Here is a 22,323-nt window from a genome sequence, read left to right as displayed (position 1 = left end):
TTGGAAACATAAGTGTTTGTGATTTGTATTTCTTTGTTTGGGTTATGTTCTTTTGCTGTGTTATAAGCCCGGCTTCGGATGCTTTCACTTTCGGATTCACGATCTTGACACGTTTTACAATAAAAGATAATTGTCTGTTTTGCTTACATCTGTACACCTTTTGACTTTTTAAGACTATAACAAAAGATGGATTCAATGTTATTTTTAATTAAAAAGCACAACAACAATAAAACAGAACAATGACAATCTAGCTTACAAAACGTTTATTAACTTATATATAGACAATCTAGCTTACAAAACGTTTATTAACATATATATATAAACCAACAAAGAGCTTAAACTAGTCTAAAGGACCATGAAATGGTCTAAAATTAGCTTAAAGGAGCATAAACTAGTCTAAAAAAACACTAAACTAGTCTAACAGAGCATAAAGTAATCTAAAAGAGCTTAAACTACTCTGAAAGCTTAAATATAGGTCACATCAAATCTCTAAAGTAATGCAGAAACAACATGAAGACTGTATATTTTAAAGATTTTTTTAATGCCATCTTTTAAGTATTTAATTAATTTTTTTTTATTTTTTTTTAATAAAATTTTTTTAATAATATGATTAGTTATTGTAATGCAACATTACAGGCCATGCAACATTATTTTTTTTAGTAGTAATATGTTGTTAAACATATTATATTATGTTATTATAAATCATAATTATTTATATATTATGTTAAGTTTTAATTTAACTAAACTTTTTAAATTTTTAAACAAAAGTTTTACATGAACACACACACACACACACACACACATATATATATCATCTTCAGCTCAAGGCAGAAATCTGAACCTCTAATCTTTCTCGTTCTCGTTTAAGAAAAGCCCACGGTCAAAACAAACACCTTTCAAAAGCAAGGCATTAAATGGTTGTGTTGAGCGGCGCACAGAGGCATGATGGGAAGTCTGTGCTTTTGTGAAGTGAAGGAGGAATGAGTAAAAGGTGTTGAGAGAGCGAGAGATAAGACGCGGGACGTGCCGGAGCAGATCCTCTGGAGAGACAGACGTGTGAATACAGCATCCGAGGCAAAACAAGGAAGTCGAGAGGAATGTCGAGCAGCTCATTTATGAACAGAGTCTCAGACCGTAAAAACTTTTTATTTAAATTTTTATTTAAATTGTAGGTTTGTAACTGTGTTTTTGTAAATAAGTTTGAAAAAAAAGTGTTTGAATGAGTGTTTTCAGTCTCAATTCTACTTCCTGTTTATCACCTCAGCGTAATTCCTCATGAACAGCCATAAAATAACCAGACACACTCTCTCTCTGTGTGTGTCTTCAACATCTGCTGAGTGTGTGTGTGTGTGTGTGTGTGTGTGTTTTATCCCTCCCTCCTCCTCCGTTCAGACAAACAAGCAGCTCATTGTGTCTCTCCGCCGCACACCTCAAATTTGTTCAACCAATTTTCGGCAAATAAGGTTGTTACACTCCGCTAGTTTAATCAGAGTCTGAGCGGGCCGGGGTATTTTTAGTGCCGCAAGCTAAACGACAAACACTTGTGAGCGTTATATATGACACGTTATATGAAAAACGCTCAGGGTGAGATTATTTCCACATAAAGCAGATTGTGAAAGCAACGCTGCGAATGTTTGGCACGTCAGCGCATTATGAGAGTTACTAGACGCTCGCTGAATTTCACAACGCAGACACTTTCCATACCCCCAGAGTGTGTGTGTGTGTGTGTGTGTGTGTGTGTGTGTGTGTGTTTCTGGCAGATGAGACTAAAGGGAAAGAAGTGAAGTTGGCTCTGAGATGAGCAGAGAAGGTCTGAAACACATTAACTTCAACTCAATTTCAACATATTTTCCTCGTGCTGTAAAGATCGTTAAATTTCAATAACCGTGTGCTCATGGCAATCCAATCAATTAAGTATTTTACAATTATTAAATGTACATTTATGCCTTTATAGAATCTTAGAATTTCCACAGTGTGAAAAAAAGCGGACAGAATCATTGAATCCAGCCATAAAAATAGAATTTACAGCATAACACTGAATGTTATGGAAGTTGGCAAATTTTTTAAGAATAAATCTAAAGTAGGGCCGTGCAATTAAACAAATCGTGATATAAAACATTTTAAAGGGCCCTATTACCTTTCAAATAAAAATGCAAAACGCTAAATATGACTAAAATTGAAATTTGTTAAACTTATAATTTTTTTTATTTTTATTGTATAAGTTAGACATTATTTTTGAAACCCAAAATTTATTTTAACCCTTAAAACGGAATCCAGAAAAATTGAAATGGAAAAAAATGGAAATCCAGAGGAATAAAAAACAGAATTTGGCCAAAAATAAAAGGTTCTCATAGAATGCTTTTTATCCAAAGAGATGCTTCCCATTTTCTCTTTTTGTTTGGAACTATATTAATATAAACCAGCAAGCTCATAAAAAATGAATTAGTCTTACATTTAATATTACATTAGAACTAAAACAGTAAAACTAACAAACATATCTGACTCTACCATGATAGGACGAGCGACACTGGCGTCACCATCTTTACTTGTTTGGGATGTGTTATTATGCATATTTTTGTGGTTCTCAAGTGTAAATAAAACAGTACTGCCCGCAGATAAACATTAATATACACACCACAAAGGGGGGGGGGGGCCATATCTTATCGTTTGCGATATACCGGTGAAATCTCTCCCCACGATAAGAATTAGTCTTCCTGCGCTAATAATGATAAAGTCTAGTTGTTGACATATTTCTGTGCGCGACATCGCGGAAGGCGGACGTGAACTTGAGGAGGAGTATATCGCTAAATGAGGAGCTCCTTCTACAATCTTGAACTGGTTTGGTTAGGGCTGTACAGTGCACAAAATAAATCGCTCTGAATAAATGCAGTACAGTAGCATGTGTGCGATACAGTTTGCATGTGATATCATTATCCGCTAAATACCAGAAATATCATGATATATTTTTATGCCTATATCAGCCATCCCTACTACCACAGTATAAATGCATTTGACACAGTTCTACTGTTGCATACAAGAGCGAGAGAGAGAGAGAGAGAGAGAGAGAGAGAGAGAGAGAGAGCTGAACGGGGGTCTGGGGTATCGTATAGCTCCTGCCTCTTATTCAAACAGTCTCTCAGACTGAGCGTCTCTCGTCTTTGACCCTTCAGCTCACCAAAAACAAACGGCTTCGGCTCCACAGCTGGGAGTAATTCACTCGGCATCACCTCCATTAATTCAGCCGTTTCACAGGAATCTGTGGCCTTGAACAATTAAAGAGCCATGTGAAGCCACGGCTAAAGAGCAATTAGCTGGAAAATTTGACCCGGCGGACTGAAGGACTGAACTTTGATAATGCCTGTGTTACACCGTTTGCTGCATGTCCTGAAATACTGCATCACTTTTCAATCACCTAGCAACCACACAGAACACCCTAGCAACCACATAGGAAACCAATGAGAACACCATAGCAACTGCAGAGCAACACCCTGACAACCACTCAATTATCTATTAGGGGTGTAGCGATACACATACTCGTACTGAACCGCTGGGTACCGAACGATTCGATTCTTGTGTCGACGACAGCCAGAGATATTGTCAAAAACATCAATTGCTGGCAATATTAAGATATTTGGCATTTCCAATTAATGTAGGCCTGTTACATTCTTATTTTTATTTTTTAGGCCTATTATTATTATTATTATTATTATTATTATTATTAAGTTACTTTTATTATAAAAAATTAAAAATAACAATTAATTTGCCCCGCAATAATTCCCAAATAACTGACGTGCTGCGAGGATAACAAAAGATTGGGCTATTTACTCCTCAATTAAAATGTTTTTTAAAAAAAGTATTTTTAAACAGGTCTATTATACGATGAATTACAGGCCTACAATTAAAATATTAACACTGCAGTCGTCAATAAACATCAGTGAAATAAGAAGCTTTAGCCTATTTCAAGCACCGACTTTCAAAAACAACCTGTTTAACACGAAATGTTTCTTCTCATTTTTTTCACTATGTAATATTAGAAATATTAAGGGAATAAATGAAAACAGTTCCCGTTACAGTAGATTGGTAGTAGATTGGTCTCGTCGTCTCTGAGAGAGTACGTGGCGTCAGATGCCCAAAGCTCCGTCATTACTCCATCACTCCGTTTTACTTTCTGCAGTGAATTGACTGAGATTAAGACGTTCACCGGCGTAACTCTTGCGCAAAGTTTGCACGTTTCTTGTGTGCAATATCCACTGGCTCGTCTTCATGGTTTTAAACAGAAATATTTCCAACATTGTGACATAAGCAATTACCCCCGAACGTACCGAACCATGACACCACTGTGTCGAAAGGAACCGCACCGTGAATTCTGTAAACCGTTACACCTCCACTATCTATCTATCTATCTATCTATCTATCTATCTATCTTTCTATCTATCCATTCCAACCATCTATCCAACTATCCATCTATTAGGGCTGGACAATATATCGAACGATATGATCATGCGCATCTCGTCAGTAAAGCCGGTTCCATGATTAGCGGTAAATCCCCATCACCTGTTTTCAAATGGAGCTGCAGTTAATACACAGAGCCGTAGTTCACTGAGAAGCTACGCTATATCGAGTTCATTATCGAAGGCGATTCATCTTCAATAATGAACTCGATATAGGGTAGCTTCTCAGTGAACTACGGCTCTGTGTATTAACTGCAGCTCCATTTGAAAGCAGGTGATGGGGATTTACCGCTAATCATGGAACCGGCTTTACTGAAGAGATGCGCATGATCATATCGTTCGATATATTGTCCAGCCCTACCATCTTTATTTATGTGTTTCTATTTATCTTTTTGTTTGTTTTTTTGTCTATCTATATATCTATCTATCTATCTATCTATCCATTCCAACCATCTATCCAACTATCCAACTATCCATCTATCTATCTATCTATCTATCTATCTATCTATCTATCTATCTATCTATCTATCTATTCCAACCATCTATCCAACTATCCATCTATCCATCTATCTCAGGGTTTCCCACACATTGATTTATTTGTGGCACGCCGCCACAATATCAAAACTGACCGCCACAAATAGATTTTCCAAAAGCCTTTGACTTCATTGAATAAACATGAGCACTGCACGTTATAAAATCAAAAACCGATGCGGGTGTTTTTATATCACTGTATTGCAGAAGGAAACCGACTGTAGTTAGAAAATTTTCGATTTCATTTTCATTTCATTTTTGCATGTAATGCTTGATAAGGCAGCGTTTGAGAGCTCAGCGCTACTTTGCAGCCGTTACCGGAGAATCCTGTATCTCTCCCGCTCTTAAAGCGCCTCCTGCTGGCAGAAAATGACTTTGCATATATGTGTATATATGGGGGCGGGGGAGTGCCGCCACAAATAGAGTGTAAGGCTGTGGGAAACACTGTATCTATCTATCTATCTAGGTGGAAATTAGCAATTGTTGCTATAACCTGGCCCAAGACATATTCTCTTGTTTAACAAGTTTAATGTTTATTTGTGCATTGTCCCGGTTTCAAATAAAATAATTTCCATTCCATTTCCATTCCATCTATCTATTGATCCAATTACTTATCTAACATCCAAATATCCACCCATTTATCCATTCATCTATTCAACTACATATCTATCCATCCAAATCTATCTATCTAATCCATATGTTCAGATTATTATGTATCCATAATTATTTGTCTGTATATAGTATAAATATGTCTTTCGGTGTTCAGCTGAATAAGTGAAAAGGCAGAATAATATGTACCGAACAATGACTAACACGATCAAATAGAGGCGCACACTAATGCAGCAAACATGTCGGCAGTGTGAAAGTATTTAAAACTATCAGAGAAAGACGCAGAAATCATTACAAGACCGAAGCAGCAGTCTATCTGTCTTTCCGTCTACCAATCTTGAGTCTTGACCCTCAAACTTTAAACTATTTTAACTTCTCAGACCAGATTTTGACAAGCAAGCATTAAACTGGTCCAATGTCATTCTGAACACAAGACTAAAGCGCCCTGGATGTTAAAAGAGTCTCGTAGTTTGAGAGCGGGACTACGGTGGGATGTATTTAACACTGAGTGCTCAAACACAGATGACACTCCACACAGGCGCGTCACACACAACAGACCAACCAAACGCTGCCAAACCGTGCTCTGAGTCCAAGAGGAAATACCACACACACACACACACACACACACTCTCTCTCTCTCTCTCACACACACACACACTCTCTCTCTCACACACACACACACACACACACAGAGCTCTCGCTCACACACACACACACTCTCTCTCTCTCTCACACACACACACACACACACACAGAGCTCTCTCTCTCACACACACACAGAGCTCTCGCTCACACACACACACACTCTCTCTCTCTCTCACACACACACATGCTCACACACAGAGCTCTCTCTCTCACACACACACACACACACACAGTGATATGGGTCTAGGTGGAAATGCTCAGAAATTCACTCCAGACCCTCTCCACCAGGGAAATTAATATTTCATCATTCTGTCATTTTAAGTGTCACATTTTCAAGACGATGGAATCTGCTGGAGGACTGTAAATAACCACTAATACGACTATAATGAAGGAGACAATGGAGTATATTTCACAAGAAGATTAAAACCAGATTCAAACTGTTCTGACACATGCAGATCCAACCAATGGTGCTTTTCAAACACAAACTCGTGCCTGCAGAACGAACTGAATCGAACTGAACGAAGTGACATTTTCAAAAGAAACCCAAGTTCTCTCTCCACCTGCGTGTATAACTTTTTTAAATTTGATTTGACTTTAAATCCAACTTCATTAATCCTTCAAAAGTGCCACTAGTGGAAGCAAACAGAATGCAAAAATGCAGCCATTGGTCAGTCAAAGAGAAAGTCCCACCCCCAAGCTCACGCCATTGGTCGAGTTCACATCGGGCCACTCAAGCAGACAGATCAATGTTTCCAAAGCATCACAGTTTCACTCTTCTGTGCAAGTAAATCAAGATAACGATGCTTTCATACTCACAGAATCAGACTGCTGAGGTTTCCAGCGTTTGGGCCCAAATCCGGGATCGACTCAAACTCGTTGTTACTCAGTTTTCTGTGAACGTAAAACCGCACGGTCACACATTCATCCGTGACATCTGAAGGGGAAAATAAAACTAAACCCCAAAAAAGCACACTCACATTTCGCTGAGCTGCGGCAGACTGGCGAGCAGCGCTTCAGGAAACGTGCGTAACTTGTTATGGCTCAGATCCCTGGAAAAGAAAAACACGAATTAAACGACGCAGTCTCTGAAGAGAACCTGTGAAGAAGAATAAACTAGACATTCACAAAAAATGCGATATAAACTCATGCTACGACACTCTTACCGTATGACACGATCATTTCAACATGCAGAAACCGAATCAGTCAATCCCAAATAAACAAAACACTAAGTTTGCAACAATTTAAAAAAGAACTCTTAAAAATAAAGGTTGCCATCCATCTACCGATCTTTCCAACTATCCCCTGAATAGTCTTTAAACAATCAATTTTATCTGTAATAATAGAAAGAACTATAAAGAAAGGTTTTATGGATGTTAAAAATATTTCTAATAATGCTGGCAAACAAACAGTTGATGGCAGCCATTGACTTCCATAGTATTTTTTTCACACTATGGAAATCAATGGCTACCGTCAACTGTTTGGTTACCAACAATCTGCTAAATATCTTTTATTGTGTGTTCAGCAGAAACTCGTACAGGTTTGGAACAACTTGAGTGTGAGTAAATGATGATAGAATTCATTCTGGATGAACGACACACTTTCATGGATGCCAATAAAGAACCTTTATTTTTAAACGTCTGCTTTTGGATTTTAGGTTTTATTGAAATACTACTTATATAACAGCAAAAGCCTTTTGTGAATGTGTATCTTTAACTACACACCTGCGGGACTGATTCAAACCACTGAGACGACTCTTAAGAATCATTTGTTTGATTTGTTTGATCATTTAATTTAAGCGAAAAACTGTTCTTTATTCCACTGAAGCTAAACACAGTTTAATTACTACACCGAAGATGTAAACATGAAGCTGAATGGAACAGGATTTCCAGATTAATGAACTACTTTTCTGACTGATTTACACAGAGATAAATCAATCTGGTGATTCGTGAAGCAGACTCGTCATGATTTCACACTCAGACTCTTCATATTTTAAAGGATGTGGTTTACAGATGTTTTAATGTCGTTGGATTGGTCACAAACACATTGAGATATCACACTCTCTCAGTTATGATAAGATAGACGCTTCAGACTCGTGTTCAGTTTATTAACACTCCTGTTTATCACACTTCACATGATCTGCCGTATCCACACACACATTCTGAGTGAGTGTGTGCTTAATATTTGTGCTGGTTTCAATACTACATCTGCAACTATTTAAATTCATCACACAGGTTGTTGGTTACAAAAATCATTTGTAAGATCTGGTCAGCTTTCTATAGTAATACTTATATACTACCATGCTATCAGCAAGATGCATTTCCAGACAGACAGATAGTTTCCAACAAAAAATTATTTCCAAAAAAAAAAAAAAAAAAATGTAATAAATACTTTAAAAAATGTCTAAAAATAAATACACCTTAATAAAATAACTTCTGACAAGATACAAAAATAAAAATAAATAATTACCAATAAAAAAACGAATCCAAAATATAAATAAATTCCAAAATAATAATAATAATTTGTAGATAATAATAATAAATCCAAAAAACATAAATACATAATTTCCAAAAAAAAAAAGTGCTAAATATATATAAACTCAAAAAAGAAAAGAAAAATCCAACAGAAATTAACGATTTCTAACAAAAAGCATGTCTAAAAAGGAATAACTATCTATTTATTTTAATAAATTAATATAAAAACTGACAAAAATGAATAAATAGAATATTTTTAAAAACACCTTTTGGAGATGCTGGCATTAAATCTATTTTTTAAACCTGTTTTTCCACTTATATTATCACTGACTGATCAGTTTTCCAGTGTGTATTTCACGGAGTTAAAGGTGTGCGTGGGTTCAGAGTTTAAACATGAAGCTGAAGGGGTGTAAACCAGCTGCTGCCGTCCCAAACCCTCCACGCCGCTGAAAAAACCCTCGGCTCTTTCCAGATGTAAATCATGAAACGCTTTTTCCTTCTATTTTTCCATTCTGGCATCGAGAGCCCTTCACAGCCAGAAAACTTCAGGCCTCCCTCTCTCTCTCTCTCTCTCTCTCTCTCCCCCTCCTTCTCTCTCTCCCTCTCTCTCTCTCTCTCTCCCCCTCCTTCTCTCTCTCCCTCTCTCTCTCTCTCTCCCTCCCTCCCTCTCTCTCTCTCCTCCTCGATTTTTTCCTCCCTCCCTCCTTCTCTCTCTCTCTCTCTCTCTTTCTTTCTACACATCGGCTCCTAATGGCTTCCATCTCTGGTTGGGTTTAGCTGCTAATTCAGCAGAAATAATGGGCCTGGGGGAAACAAAAGCTCAGGCAGTTTAATGCGTGAACATGTGCTGCAGAGCTGCTCATAAATTAGCATCCCCTCCTGAACCCCTGGAAGCCCCGAGGACTCTCGTTCTCTCGTTCTCCTTCAAACCAACATCTAGAAGGAGCTTGAGTCCCGTACAAGACGATCCCTTCATCCCACTCTTTGTGAACGCAATGCAACCGAACGAGAACGAATGCAATTGTAAAGTGCATGAAGAGAGAAGTGTGAAAGCAAAGGGGTTAATTACAATGGCTTTGTTCTTCATGAATAGAATAACATATGCAAATGAAGTCCAAATAAAGACCTGTGAGCCCCTACTGACAGAACAACAAAACACTGATTCATGTGCTGAAAGCTTCCTGCTGGATTCAGTTCTTACAGCTAAAAATGTGCCTGCAATGACTAAACAATTAGTTGTGTTTTTACACAAAAATTGCTAGTAAATTTCACAAACAGTTACAAAGAAATAACAAGTAGCACATTAATTTAACGTGAAATTTTGAAGTAGAAAAACTCCAATAATCAAAAAAAAATATTTATACAGTGTTTTGACATAACTAACATTTATATATTTAGGCAAATTGTTACATTTTATTTATGCTATTTTTGGAATTTTTTTTTTTTGGAAACTATTTACACACAGATCTACGAATATACTTGGAATTTAAAAGAAATGCACATTCATTTAACGTGAAGTAGAAAAACTCCAATAATCAAAAATAGTTTTACAGTGTTTTGACATAACTAACATTTATATATTTAGGCAAATTATTACATTTTATTTATGTTTTTTTATTTATTTATTTTTATTTTTTTTTGGTTGGAAACTATTTACACACAGATCATACGAATATACTTGGAATTTAAAAGTAATGCCAAAGAAATGTAACGTGAAGCAGAAAAACACCAATAATCTTCATTTACAACTTAAAAAAGTTAAATAAATGACAGAATGGTTTTATTTTTAGCCAATAAATCAGTGTTCACATGTTGATCATAACACGAATTTGTCTGATTTTCAACACTGAAAATATCCCAACATTGGAATTTAAATGATTGTGGTTTTGTTTTGATTTAGGGCCTTTAAACTGAACACAAACACACAAACAAAGCAAAATCAATCACAATAACAACATTTTACAACCTCTGTCACTGTATACACGGAGAAAGTTTCTATTTATACGCTCAGATGTGTTTGTTTTCGTTGTTTATCGGTACAAATCATTTATAAACTTTACCTACTGTTGTGGTTTTCTACGCTGTATGTTTTTTCCTCGTATTTAGCGACATCTAAATCTATGAAAGCGAATGTTTTGCGAATGTTTTGATCGTTGTTCCAGTGGAAACACACAAAGGATCTGAGGTAAAAACACTCACAGACGCGTGATCCGCGCGGGGAGCCTCTCCGCGATCCTGCCGTGTTTTAATCCACTACAGTCCGCTGAAAATCCCGCACACGAGCACGCAGACGGACACGGCTCCGGTTCCGATCGATCCGAGCCTCCGTTAATCGCTGTGAGTCCCGTAACGTGAAACACGAGCAGCACGAAGCTCACGGCGCGAGCGGGCTGCGGCATTTTCACCCGAGGGCACAGAAAACTACGAAAAAGTTGACGAAATCGATCCGTAAAAGTTTTAATTCCGCACGAATATGGAAGATGGGGATGTTCGTGGCAGGTCCGAGTCAACTGAATCTCCTTTTCGCGTTGAATATCATGAGTAAAAGTGCAGATATCAGCGCCTCAGCACTCGCTCCATCTCTGAGAAACTTTTTTTCCAGCGCGCTGGAATCAGAGCAGCATTCCGCGGCGCGCGCTCCTGTGGGCGGAGACAGCCGAAGATTGCCGAAGGCCGCAGCGCGAGGGATTCTGGGTGCTGTAGTGCAGAGAGATACCCACACTTGCGGTCTTTGCACTTGACTACCTGTATGACCTATTTCCTGTATTTGGCCCAAGTGTTCAAGTGTGGATAAAGAGGTTTTCATTACCTGATGGGACACACTTGTTTACATAGCTTTATTTTAAATACTTTGCATTTTAAAACCAACTTCTAAATTTCTGTGCAGTAGTCTCTATAACATGGCACAGTTTAATTTGTGGTGCTTCTAATTAAGTGATGAAAAGCAGTTGCACATGTTATACAAAAATAAAATCACCACTACTCATCTTTGCACGGATTAACAACTAGTTGCAGACTAGTTTTGTAAATTTGACAAACATGACACTTTTTAGGCTGCAGCTCTGTTTTCTTTTTGTGTGTCGAGTTTTTATTCATATTATTAACAAAAATACGACATGATGTGTTTCTGGTGTGCAACCTGCACATGTGCAATACTTTTTAACATTGTTCTGGATCAAATCTGAGTGATTCAAATTAAAATCTGAATCAACACACATTTACTTGATATACTAAATGTCATAACTAACATTTAATAGTCTTATTTTCTAATAAAATAAATAAAAAATGTCTGTTCAGTAGTCTCTATAACATGACACGGTTTAATTTGTGGTGCTTCTAATTAAGTGATGAAAAGCAGTTGCACATGTTGTACAAAATAAAACCACCACTACTCATCTTTGCACCGATAAAACATGCAACACTTTATTTTTCTACCAAATTATATGCAATGATATCTAATTATTATGTTAATATTGCTTAATATTAAATGAGGTGTATTTTGAGGGTCCGCAAAGTTTCGTTCCTTTACTAAAAACGGTGCATTTTTTGTTTAGAACTGTGCATTGCATTGTGCATTATGTGGGGTTAATAACTATTAAATTCAGCCCTGGCTTACATGGAAACACTTTTATAGCTTTGCCTCTTAAAACGTGAATTAAGCCAGTGATTGCTGGATTAACATCTACATTAACAATTACAAATGAAACATCGAGTCCCACTGAGTTCACAACAGTTTGTGAGACTCGTTTGTGAAACAAAGGGGTTAACTTGTGCTCCATTAGCATACAGAAGAGGCAGATGATGAGCGTATTGTGTGTCTGCTGTTATCTGCGCCTCTGTGAATGAGCTCACAGTGATGCTTCATTTCCTAAACCCATCAACAGGAGACATCTTCACTAAACCCTATGGCTTAAGTTTATCCAGATCAAAACTGATTCCAAGTTCATGCTTTCCAGGAATGAGCTGAAAATCTCACGCTCGACTGCTTTGGTTCATTACATGCAGCGACTGATTAGTGGTTGGAGTGAATATTTGATTGTTCTATATAATCAGCAGAACAAACAGAGAAAAATCAATCTAATTAAGTAAACTGCATTTGGTTTAATTGCTAAACTTGATTATGGCCACAAGCGAATTTGACAAAACCGTGCAACAAGAACAAAGTTCGATGCCGTTCCTGTTTAGTTGCACTGTTATCGAGCGCAAAACTTATTAAGCATTGATTTAAAAATGCAGATGACGTATCTCTGCTGTCCTGATTCTTTTAGTGTTTCGTTGTCTCTAACCTTCAGCGATGTCGTTTGAGTGTGTATTTGCTCTGATAATGACTTGAGCAGCTTTCAAGTGAAGTTTCTCAGGATCGACATGCTGAAGCAATCAGTGAATGAGATGCAGAGCGTCAGTGGTGATTGATTATGTCTCCAGAGGCCCGAGGAAAGTAGCAGAGAAACAGAGACAAAGAAAGTGTGTTTGTGTGCCGAGTTTTACCTTTCGAAAGATCTTATGCACATGTACAGTTTATGACAGGAACTCAATGTGAAGTTGCTTACAGCAGTGATTTGTTGCAGACTAGTTTTGTAAATTTGACAAACATGACACTTCTTAGACTGCAGCTCTGTTTTCTTTTTGTGTGTCGAGTTTTTTATTCATATTATTAACAAAAATACAACATGATGTGTTTCTGGTGTGCAAGCTGCACATGTGCAATACTTTTTAACATTGTTCTGGATCAGGTCTTGTGTTGTAGGGGATGTAATGGGTGGAATTAATCAGGACTGGACTTCATTGAATGGACCGGCCCACTATGTATGTATGTAAAATAACTGATTAGAATTTATTTACTATCAAAACCAAGTTCAAACATTACTGAAGACAAGTGAACAGTCAGTAATAAAATAAGAAAAAATTATCATAAATAGCACCGTTTTCAGGTACAGATATTGCATAATCAAATGTAGAATACTTCACTTAACATACACACACACACACATATATATATATATATATATATATATATATGTACATATTTGTGTATGTATATATATATATATATATATATATATATATATATATATATATATATCCTTGTTAAAGATATCCTTGTTAAAGCTGTTAGTCAAGAGCAGTGAGTTATTTCTCTTTGTCTTTTGTTCACATTAATGACACAGACAGACGGTAGGTTTTAAGGCTTCTGCCTGGCACTTAAAGGGGATTTTTTTTTTCTCAATTGATTACAAATTGAGAAAATATATCTCACATAAATGCTGTAAACATACAGAGACAGAGCATCAGCTGGTAAAGGTTTCAAATAACTAGTTAAAATTAAATATAATGCAGTTTTCATTATAATAACAATTATTTAATGACACAAGTGAAAATATAATAAATATGTAAAGTAGTGCACATATTTAGCAAAATACTCCTTTCTATGGTTATTTTTCTCAACTAACCTCCTATGGTCTTTAAATTGCTTTCTTGAGGTAAATGTAATGTTCTGTGACATAATTGTTCTCCTGCTGTTTTATTGACTGATTGATCGATATTATTTAAGAGGCATATATACCTTTCGGTAAGTTGTACTGTATCTTTAAACAAAAAGTAACAGATGATCGGTTTACTTGAACTGAGGCGCTAAAGCGATGTCACGTCACATTTTCTAGCGCCAAAATGGTATTATCTGAATTTCGTAATAAAATGGACAGAAACTGAGAGCTGAGAATTTTAAATGTAATTTATATAGATCAGTGAGGTGGCCTATTACAGCTGGAATATCGTAACTGTTTGAAACAAAACAAAACAATGCAGTAGCCTACGTGTATCATTTATTTTTTGTCTCAGCTGTGAGGTCAGGCCACAGGGGCGCGGGAAGATTTTTTAGGTTGGGGGTGCTGTACGCGTGGGGGGGGGGGGGGGTCGATTTGGTTAGTCAAACTTTTAAATACATTTTAGCATTTCTGTAGTAAACGTACAAAGTCACAATCCATGTAAGTTACCATTAAAAGTTGTTTTACTATGATTAGCGCAGCAGCAAGCGCGTGAGGTTGTCATGGCAACCAGATACATTGCGCGCGAATTACTTGTAAAGGCTGCGCTATTTCTACTTCACTAGCAATAAACAGGTTGAATAGAATGCACCATAAACATGTTTGCCAACAGAATCGCAAAGTAGATTTTAAGCAAATCAGCAGTGAATTACCCACTGCTTTAAAACAGATATCTGTTGGACATTATTCAAGTTAAACGCACAGGCATACAAACACATTTAGTAACGTTAAATCTTACTGAAAATGGCCGATTAAGCAGTTTATATTCTGAAATATATTTCTAGGTTGTGTTCTGTGTGCATCAAATTACATTTGGATGTAAATGGTCCTTTTCCCGCGCCTATCGCCCTGCTGACATCTTCACTGAAGTCTTTTGCCGGCCTTCCAGCAAATAATTCATTTATCTTGACACATTTGGTGGCATCTGCCTCAAGTGCTTGTCGTTTTCTCTCTCTCAACTTCTCGGCCCCCCTTTACGCTTCGAGATTTTATTCTTTAACATATTGAATTTCGTTGCACATCATTACATCGCTGCAGTTGTAAAGCGGGCGCTTTTCAAGGCTAGAACTTGAGTCTGATTGGCCAATAGGCTACTCAGTGAACACGTCACGTGTGCTCATCCCAGGTTTAGACCTGTCAGTCTCTCGCAGCTCGCATCAGCTTCATGAGAGAGGCGCATAAACCCGGAATTGGACTATACAACAATATACTTACGAATATATTTACGATTAATAATGATTTAAAAACAATACATAACGCACCGGCCCAACCAGACCGCGGCCCACCGGGAACCTCCCGGTAGTCCCGATGGCCAGTACATGCCTGTTCTGGATCAAATCTGAGTGATTCAGATTCAAATCTGAATCAGATCATTTCTGAGTGTTGATTAATGTTGTAATTTGAGTTTAATAGTCTTATTTTGTAATAAAATGAATAAAAAATAATAAAATGTAAATATAGCTATATTTTTTTTTCTGAACGTGTTTTTAGAAAAACAAATGCATTTTCCCTCTAAATTTAAATTTAATTTATTTTTCTGACTCCTCTGCAGATATTTGTTCTTGCATTAAACTTAAACTCATTAAGTTTTGATACATTTTTAAGAAAACAAGACTTTATATCTTAAGCCATTTTGTATGTTGCATGTGATGTTTAGATACTTATACTGGAAAACAAGACAAAAATACTGTGGAAGAACCCCATTTTTGCATTTTTAGTACTAGTGACAGTCAACTTTACTAGTAAATATGTATTTTTTTCTATGTAAATAGTGTTTTTGAAATATATGAAGTATAAAATATAGCATACAGTTATTTATGAAATTATGAAATCATGAAAAAATGACAAATAACTTTTATTAAGATTGCAATGCAGCATATACATACATATATATAAATATTTATATATATTATTAATTTTATTTCAGTTTTAGTTATTTTAGTACAACAAATGTATTATTTTATATATTTTGAATTTAACATAATTTATTTAAATGCATTTATTTATTTATATTTTAAGTGTTTTTTTGTGGTTTTAATTTTATTTTCAGGTGTAGTTCAGTTAAGTCTGATGCGCAAGTCTCTGCGAGGTGTGGCCAGGTGCCAGTCATTATACTCAGAATAGCAACAAAGAAAAAAAGTGTCTTCCCAGCATGCATTGCTCTGATGGCTCGTCTCAGCCAGTGCAAGCAGTGCAGAGCTGGTTTGCAGGAACGGATTGTGTGTTTTACAGGTGACAGACTCTGTTTACTCACAAACACCGCAGCAACTCTGTAGAAGAAGAGCTGATTTTACTTGATTCTCCATCAATCATTTTTTAGAAAATCTCCAATCTTTAAAGTCTTCCAAACTCAGTGGTGAAGTGTGTAATCTGTCTCTGAACATCTGTCTCATGGTTTGGATGTGTGAGAGCTGAACACAAACCCGTCTCTGTGAGTGTGAGCGCCGCTTATAATGAATGAAAATACACACTGAATAGCTGAGTTTGTCCTCAGGGCCGTGAGCCAGACGAGTCCATCTGTGTGCACAGAACCAGATTATTAAACCAGTCTGGTTTACACAAACACACTTTCAGTGATTCCCAGAGGTACGGTTTATTTCTCAGAGGCTGGAAAATCTCTCCGGAAGTCTCCGATCGATGTTTCTCGCTGTCGTCCGGATGGAGAGAGTTTGAGACATTGTTGAGAAGCGTGAGAGATTACTGAGGTCTTCTTCTTAGGAAACAATCAGGGGTCTCAGTTTATGCTCCAATTAATCTCACAGAAACAAACAAAATCTGAACTGTGATTCTGTTGCATCTTAAAATCTTAATTTTGGATAAAATAAATAATTTTATTCATGATAATAATTTTATTTATTACATGATAAAGTCTTTTATTGTGGTATTTCTGTATCAGGGTTACAGTTAACTTAAACTAAAATTAAAAGCATTGATAACATTTTTGTTACTTGAAATAAAATAAAGGTTAACTGAAATGAAATGAAATAAAATAAAATAAAATAAAAAAGTTGGTTTTCAAGCCAATATAAAAAATGTATTTTATATATATTTTATACATGTTACTACTAAAACTTTAAGTTAAATTAAAATGTAAACAGAAAATATTAAAATAAAACCTGATTCAAAATTTTACTAAAAATCATAAAAATACTTCCATAATTTGTGTTCCGAAGATGAAGGAAGGTCTTACGGGTGTGGAACGACATGAGGATGAGTAATTAATGAATGAAAATGTTCATTTTGGGGTGAATTAACCCTTTAATAGATAACTTGTGTAGACAACACTGTCTTTGTTTGTAAAACATCTTACAAGACTAAAGTATCCAGGAAACAAATAAAAGCATAATCTAGGCCTCAAAACTAGACACACAAACCTCAAGAACGGTGGCAATAAACAAATATTAAAAAGATGAGCTCTTTACATCACAACAAACAACTAACAATAATGAAAAAACACCAAAAAAAATGCAAAACAATAATCCAATAACACTAACTGCAGATTTTTTTTTTTTTCATGCTGCAATTCACAAAGCCTTCACGTTTCAGCAATATGAGATTCTTTGTTCAGATGTGTTTGATTAGTCGGGACAACATTTGGGGTAGTTTTGTTGGTCTGACAAGGGTTTTTATATAGTTTCAACGTAATAGCATGTTTTAGTGTTTGAGACTCAAAATGTTAAACAGGAAAATATGAAGTTGCATTTTTTTAGACTGCAGTATTTTACAAATGAGCAAAATAAAGCCTCATCTGCAGCTCTGAAATCATACAGATAGGAGATGGGATGATCTGTTTCTCTCTCAGCGGGACGTCTGGTGTGAAAGACGCTGTAAAAACAGAGGCGTTCGCGAGCAGATGCTCTACAGAGCCATCCATCAGAGAATGGAAACGACAGAAGCCACGCCAAAGACGTGAGGCCCGTCCAGCATGTTAAACCAGAGCCGAGCGCTCAACGACTAAAGCAGCTGTGGATCAACTCTGTCCTGCTGCAAGACCACAGACGGACGAACACACAGTGTGTGGAAACCATTGAGAAACATGAGCAGAATCACACTGAACAGCATCTGATCAGAGACTCAGAAAATCAAGCATCAGTCGCACGCTTTAGATCAATCATTCTGCACGTTGATTCAAGATTGTATTCGTTCATTTGGAGATCCAGGAATAAAAAATGTCATTCATTTAGGGGATTTTATATTCTGTATATTCACAGAATCTATATATATATATTACAACATTACCTACTAAAACATAAACTAAATTAAAATGAATATATATAAAAAGCAAACTCAAAATATTGATAAAAATTGTAAGTAACTATACTCTAACTATATAAAAATAATGAATAATGATTCAATTAAATTAAATTCTTCATTAGAAACAAGAAGATAGGCTTACTCGGGTTTTCTACTTCATAATCTCTTGTTTAATTCAATGTGTAACTTGCTGTTTCTTTGTAATCATTTGTGAAATTAACGAGCAATTTCCATGTGAAACCCTCATTTTATTTAGTGTAGCTGGAGTAATTAAAAGAGAGTTGATTAGATGAGATCTGAAGTCCATCAGCTCTTCTGTTAGAGGAGTCTGCAGGAACCGCAGGAGGTTTTGAAGTGTAAACACACCATCAGTGGAGCAAAGCATTCTGGGAGATTCAGAGCGTCTACACTGAACATGATTATTCCTGGATCCATCGACACACACTTGACCCAGCACTTAGAGACGTTACATGATTAAAAACAGAAGGGGATTTCACAGTGATGACAAAGAAAAAGATTCGGGGTCCTGAAATAGCAATAAAGAATCCTAACATATTATTCACAAACAGAGCACAGCAGACAGTTAGGGAAACTGGTTTTAAATTGTAACTTATAAACCATTAAAGACAGACCTGTTGTAAACACAGAAGTTGTTAAATTATAGTATTTGCGTTTGTTGAACCAATCTGTGCGCATCATTCCGAGTTACAGCGTGATTTCTGGTGAAAACTACATTACCCATGATGCCGTGCGGAAAATTCCACCAATCAGAGAGTGGCGGCACAAAACGACCTCCATATATATATATATATATATATATATATATATATATATATATATATATATATATATATACATATATATATATATATATATATATATATATATATATATATATATATATGGCTATATTTCTATAGCTGTAATTAAACACTTTAAATGTTTGTTATTTTATTTTTCACCATCGTTTTTAATTCGCTTAAGTCATTCGCAATGCATCAATGAGTTTGTGAAGGCGCGATTGTCCTCGAAGCTCGTTGGTTTGGTTCATGACTTATAACCTTTTAACAAAAGCCTTTCTAAAATCCCTTTGGGAAGAAATGAATTTGGTTGAATAAGCTCAATGACGCCACCTGGAGGCAATGAAAATATTCAACACCAGAATCATGTAAAATTCTGTGTCAGAATAGAGAGGAAACCTCTTCTGAGACTTTTAACTCATTCAGGTAAACAGATCCTGGAATTATGTGTTCATATTGGGGTTTGGTTTACCATTAGTGGTGCATATTTGAACATATATGAATATATTTTACATATATTATACATAACTGAATATTTATGCAGCAGTGTTTGTTTGGATGTCTAATTTGAGCACAAGATCCAACCGCAGTCAATGCTTCTCAGCACAGCAGCTAACAAAAACAAACAAACAACAACAAAAAAGCATGTTAACAATGCTTAGCCAACGTTTGCATGATTAAGCTATGAAAATGTTATTTTTGACTGTTCTCTGAACGTTTAAAACATTTTTACTATAGGTTATGTGAACTTTATGGGAATGTTACTTTTGAATGTTCTCTGAACTTTCTGAAATGAGTAGCATAATAACATTTAATAAACGTTTCAGAAAAAAAAAATGTTCATGAATGATACATAAATAATGTTCTTGTGCTAACGTCTTGAGAACATTTAAAACCAGATAACTTACTGAACAAATGTTCTATTATCTAATAGTTCATAACTCTGGATTCTTATTGGGTTACGGTAAATGCACAGTTAATTATTGCTTGTATGTTATTGCTAATATGTTATTACTAATAAATGAGAAATAAACCACACTCCTTCAGACAGCCATAAGCTAACATCATTCATCTGATGCACACTGTTAGAAAATGCAACAGAATAAACAGGAATAATATTAAAACACACAGATGCAGTTTAACCTAGTGACACACTGCCCTCAGGTGGCTGCAAACTTATTAACTATTCGTGTACCAAAGGTAAAACATTTCCTTATCTTTCTGTAGTGATGGGAAGATAATTGAATCTCGTTACCTCAATATTCCATATCGTTCATTTGGTCGAATTCAATTACAATATATCATTTCTGAATCACATAATGGTCCGTGTAACGCTTCACAGTTCAATTTTCAGCCCACATGGTGCAAATGCAAAAATGAAACCAAACATTCATTTTTTCTTTTTTTTTCTCAATTACTTCATAAATTAATAATTGCCGTTTCTCTCTTTTTTCAGTTTACTAAGTTGTGACTTAAGAAATTATCATTTGGAGATGTAGGCTGAAGATTTATTCATAAACATCAGCCGCGGAAATACATCTACATATAATGTAAAAGACAAACATTGTCCCCCAGTGGTTGTGTGTGTGTGTGTGTGTGTTTGTATGGTTGAATTGGTGTATTGTGGCACATTTTTTGCATATCAGACTTTTGTGAAATATTGCGATGTGTAGCCAAAACATTAAATCACACCCAATACCATTTTAAAAACCCCAGGTCAGGATGTTTCCTAATCAAATCAAAAGAGAAAATGCAGATAAAACATTCATAAAAGGAATTATAGATACATTAACAGCTTCCTATGTGGGACAGTTGTGTTCCTAATGTGGGACACTGACAAGTATATGATAAAAGGCCAAAATCACCTTGATTCATGTGGAATAGTAAAATGCTTTTGGTTATGTATTGTTGAAACATGGATAACTGAACATCATCAGACAAATAATACAATATGATGCATTGATGAATTTATTATAAAGACATTAAGCAACTATTATCATTGGCCTATGTTGCTATAGATAGAAAAAAGTTAAATGCACAGTCAGAATTTCTTGACTGTTCTCTAGTTCATTTTAGTTAACAGCAAACACATACAACAACAACAACAGGCATATAGCCTATAGGTCTTTTAAGGCAAAATATAAACTCTTGCAACACCTAAACCTACCCCTCACACAAAACTTTCTGCTATTTTAAAAACATTTGCGATTTTTAAAACACTTAATTCCGTATGATTTACTCATGGGGACCATAAAATGTCCCCACAAGGTCTAAATGTACAGGTATTACTATACTTGTGGGGACATCTGGTCCTCATAACATGCACCAGGCACACACACACACACACACACACACACACACACACACACACACACACACACAAGAACCACAAAGAGCCTTCAAACCATCCCGTGTAAAATAACCATGTTTGTCCCATAAACATGCCCTTCCACACATTTTCCTGTTCCACTTTTCTAAACCATATTTCCTAAAGCGGGACACTAGGAAATTTGGTAAAAATATAAAATGTATACAAAGTTATGCTATATTTTGATGGACAAACATTTTATAAGCACATTAGACTGACAACAAGACTGTCTTGTTTGAAATTAATTTATACTCCTTTATATCAAGTTTGTCCAAACTCTATGTCACTGACCTTTGGGTGGTCTTCACACAATGTGCTTCCTGCCCTCACATATGACTGGACATCTGAGAGATCATGTGATTTTGATGACATGATACCACAGCTTTGGCTAACCCATTGTTTTATTAATAAATATACAGTGTCAGAGTTGGGACTTTTTAATGTATACCACTGTATTGTCATAGTTCATTAAGTCACGTATTTTCTTTAGGTTTTTAGTGGGGCACAAAACACTTAACGTGCAATTTAGCACAATGTGCTTTCATGTTCTGGGCTGTTCTGCTTGTCTGTATATAGTAGCCTATATGTTTATTATGAATAAGGTGTGTCCTCCAGTGTTTCAGTAGGATACATTAAGCCACGTTACGCGTT

At 36.0% G+C, this 22,323-nt stretch overlaps 1 protein-coding gene across 1 annotated transcript in view; it reads right to left on the bottom strand.

Moving 5' to 3' along the window:
- The window catches only part of LOC109062733 (leucine-rich repeats and immunoglobulin-like domains protein 3), a 30,880-nt gene extending 19,443 nt beyond the window's left edge, over window positions 1-11,437 (bottom strand). The window contains 3 exon segments of the mRNA XM_042721554.1: window positions 7,053-7,127; window positions 7,214-7,285; window positions 10,907-11,437. Coding sequence (XP_042577488.1) covers window positions 7,053-7,127; window positions 7,214-7,285; window positions 10,907-11,106 — 347 coding nt within the window. The 5' untranslated portion in view covers window positions 11,107-11,437.
- Window positions 11,438-22,323: the final 10,886 nt, after the last annotated feature.

Source organism: Cyprinus carpio, chromosome B4 (genome assembly GCF_018340385.1).
Source record: "Cyprinus carpio isolate SPL01 chromosome B4, ASM1834038v1, whole genome shotgun sequence".
NCBI classification, from domain to species: domain Eukaryota; kingdom Metazoa; phylum Chordata; class Actinopteri; order Cypriniformes; family Cyprinidae; genus Cyprinus; species Cyprinus carpio.
Note: the sequence above shows the minus strand (reverse complement) of the source record. Positions and strands in the feature narration are given on the sequence as shown.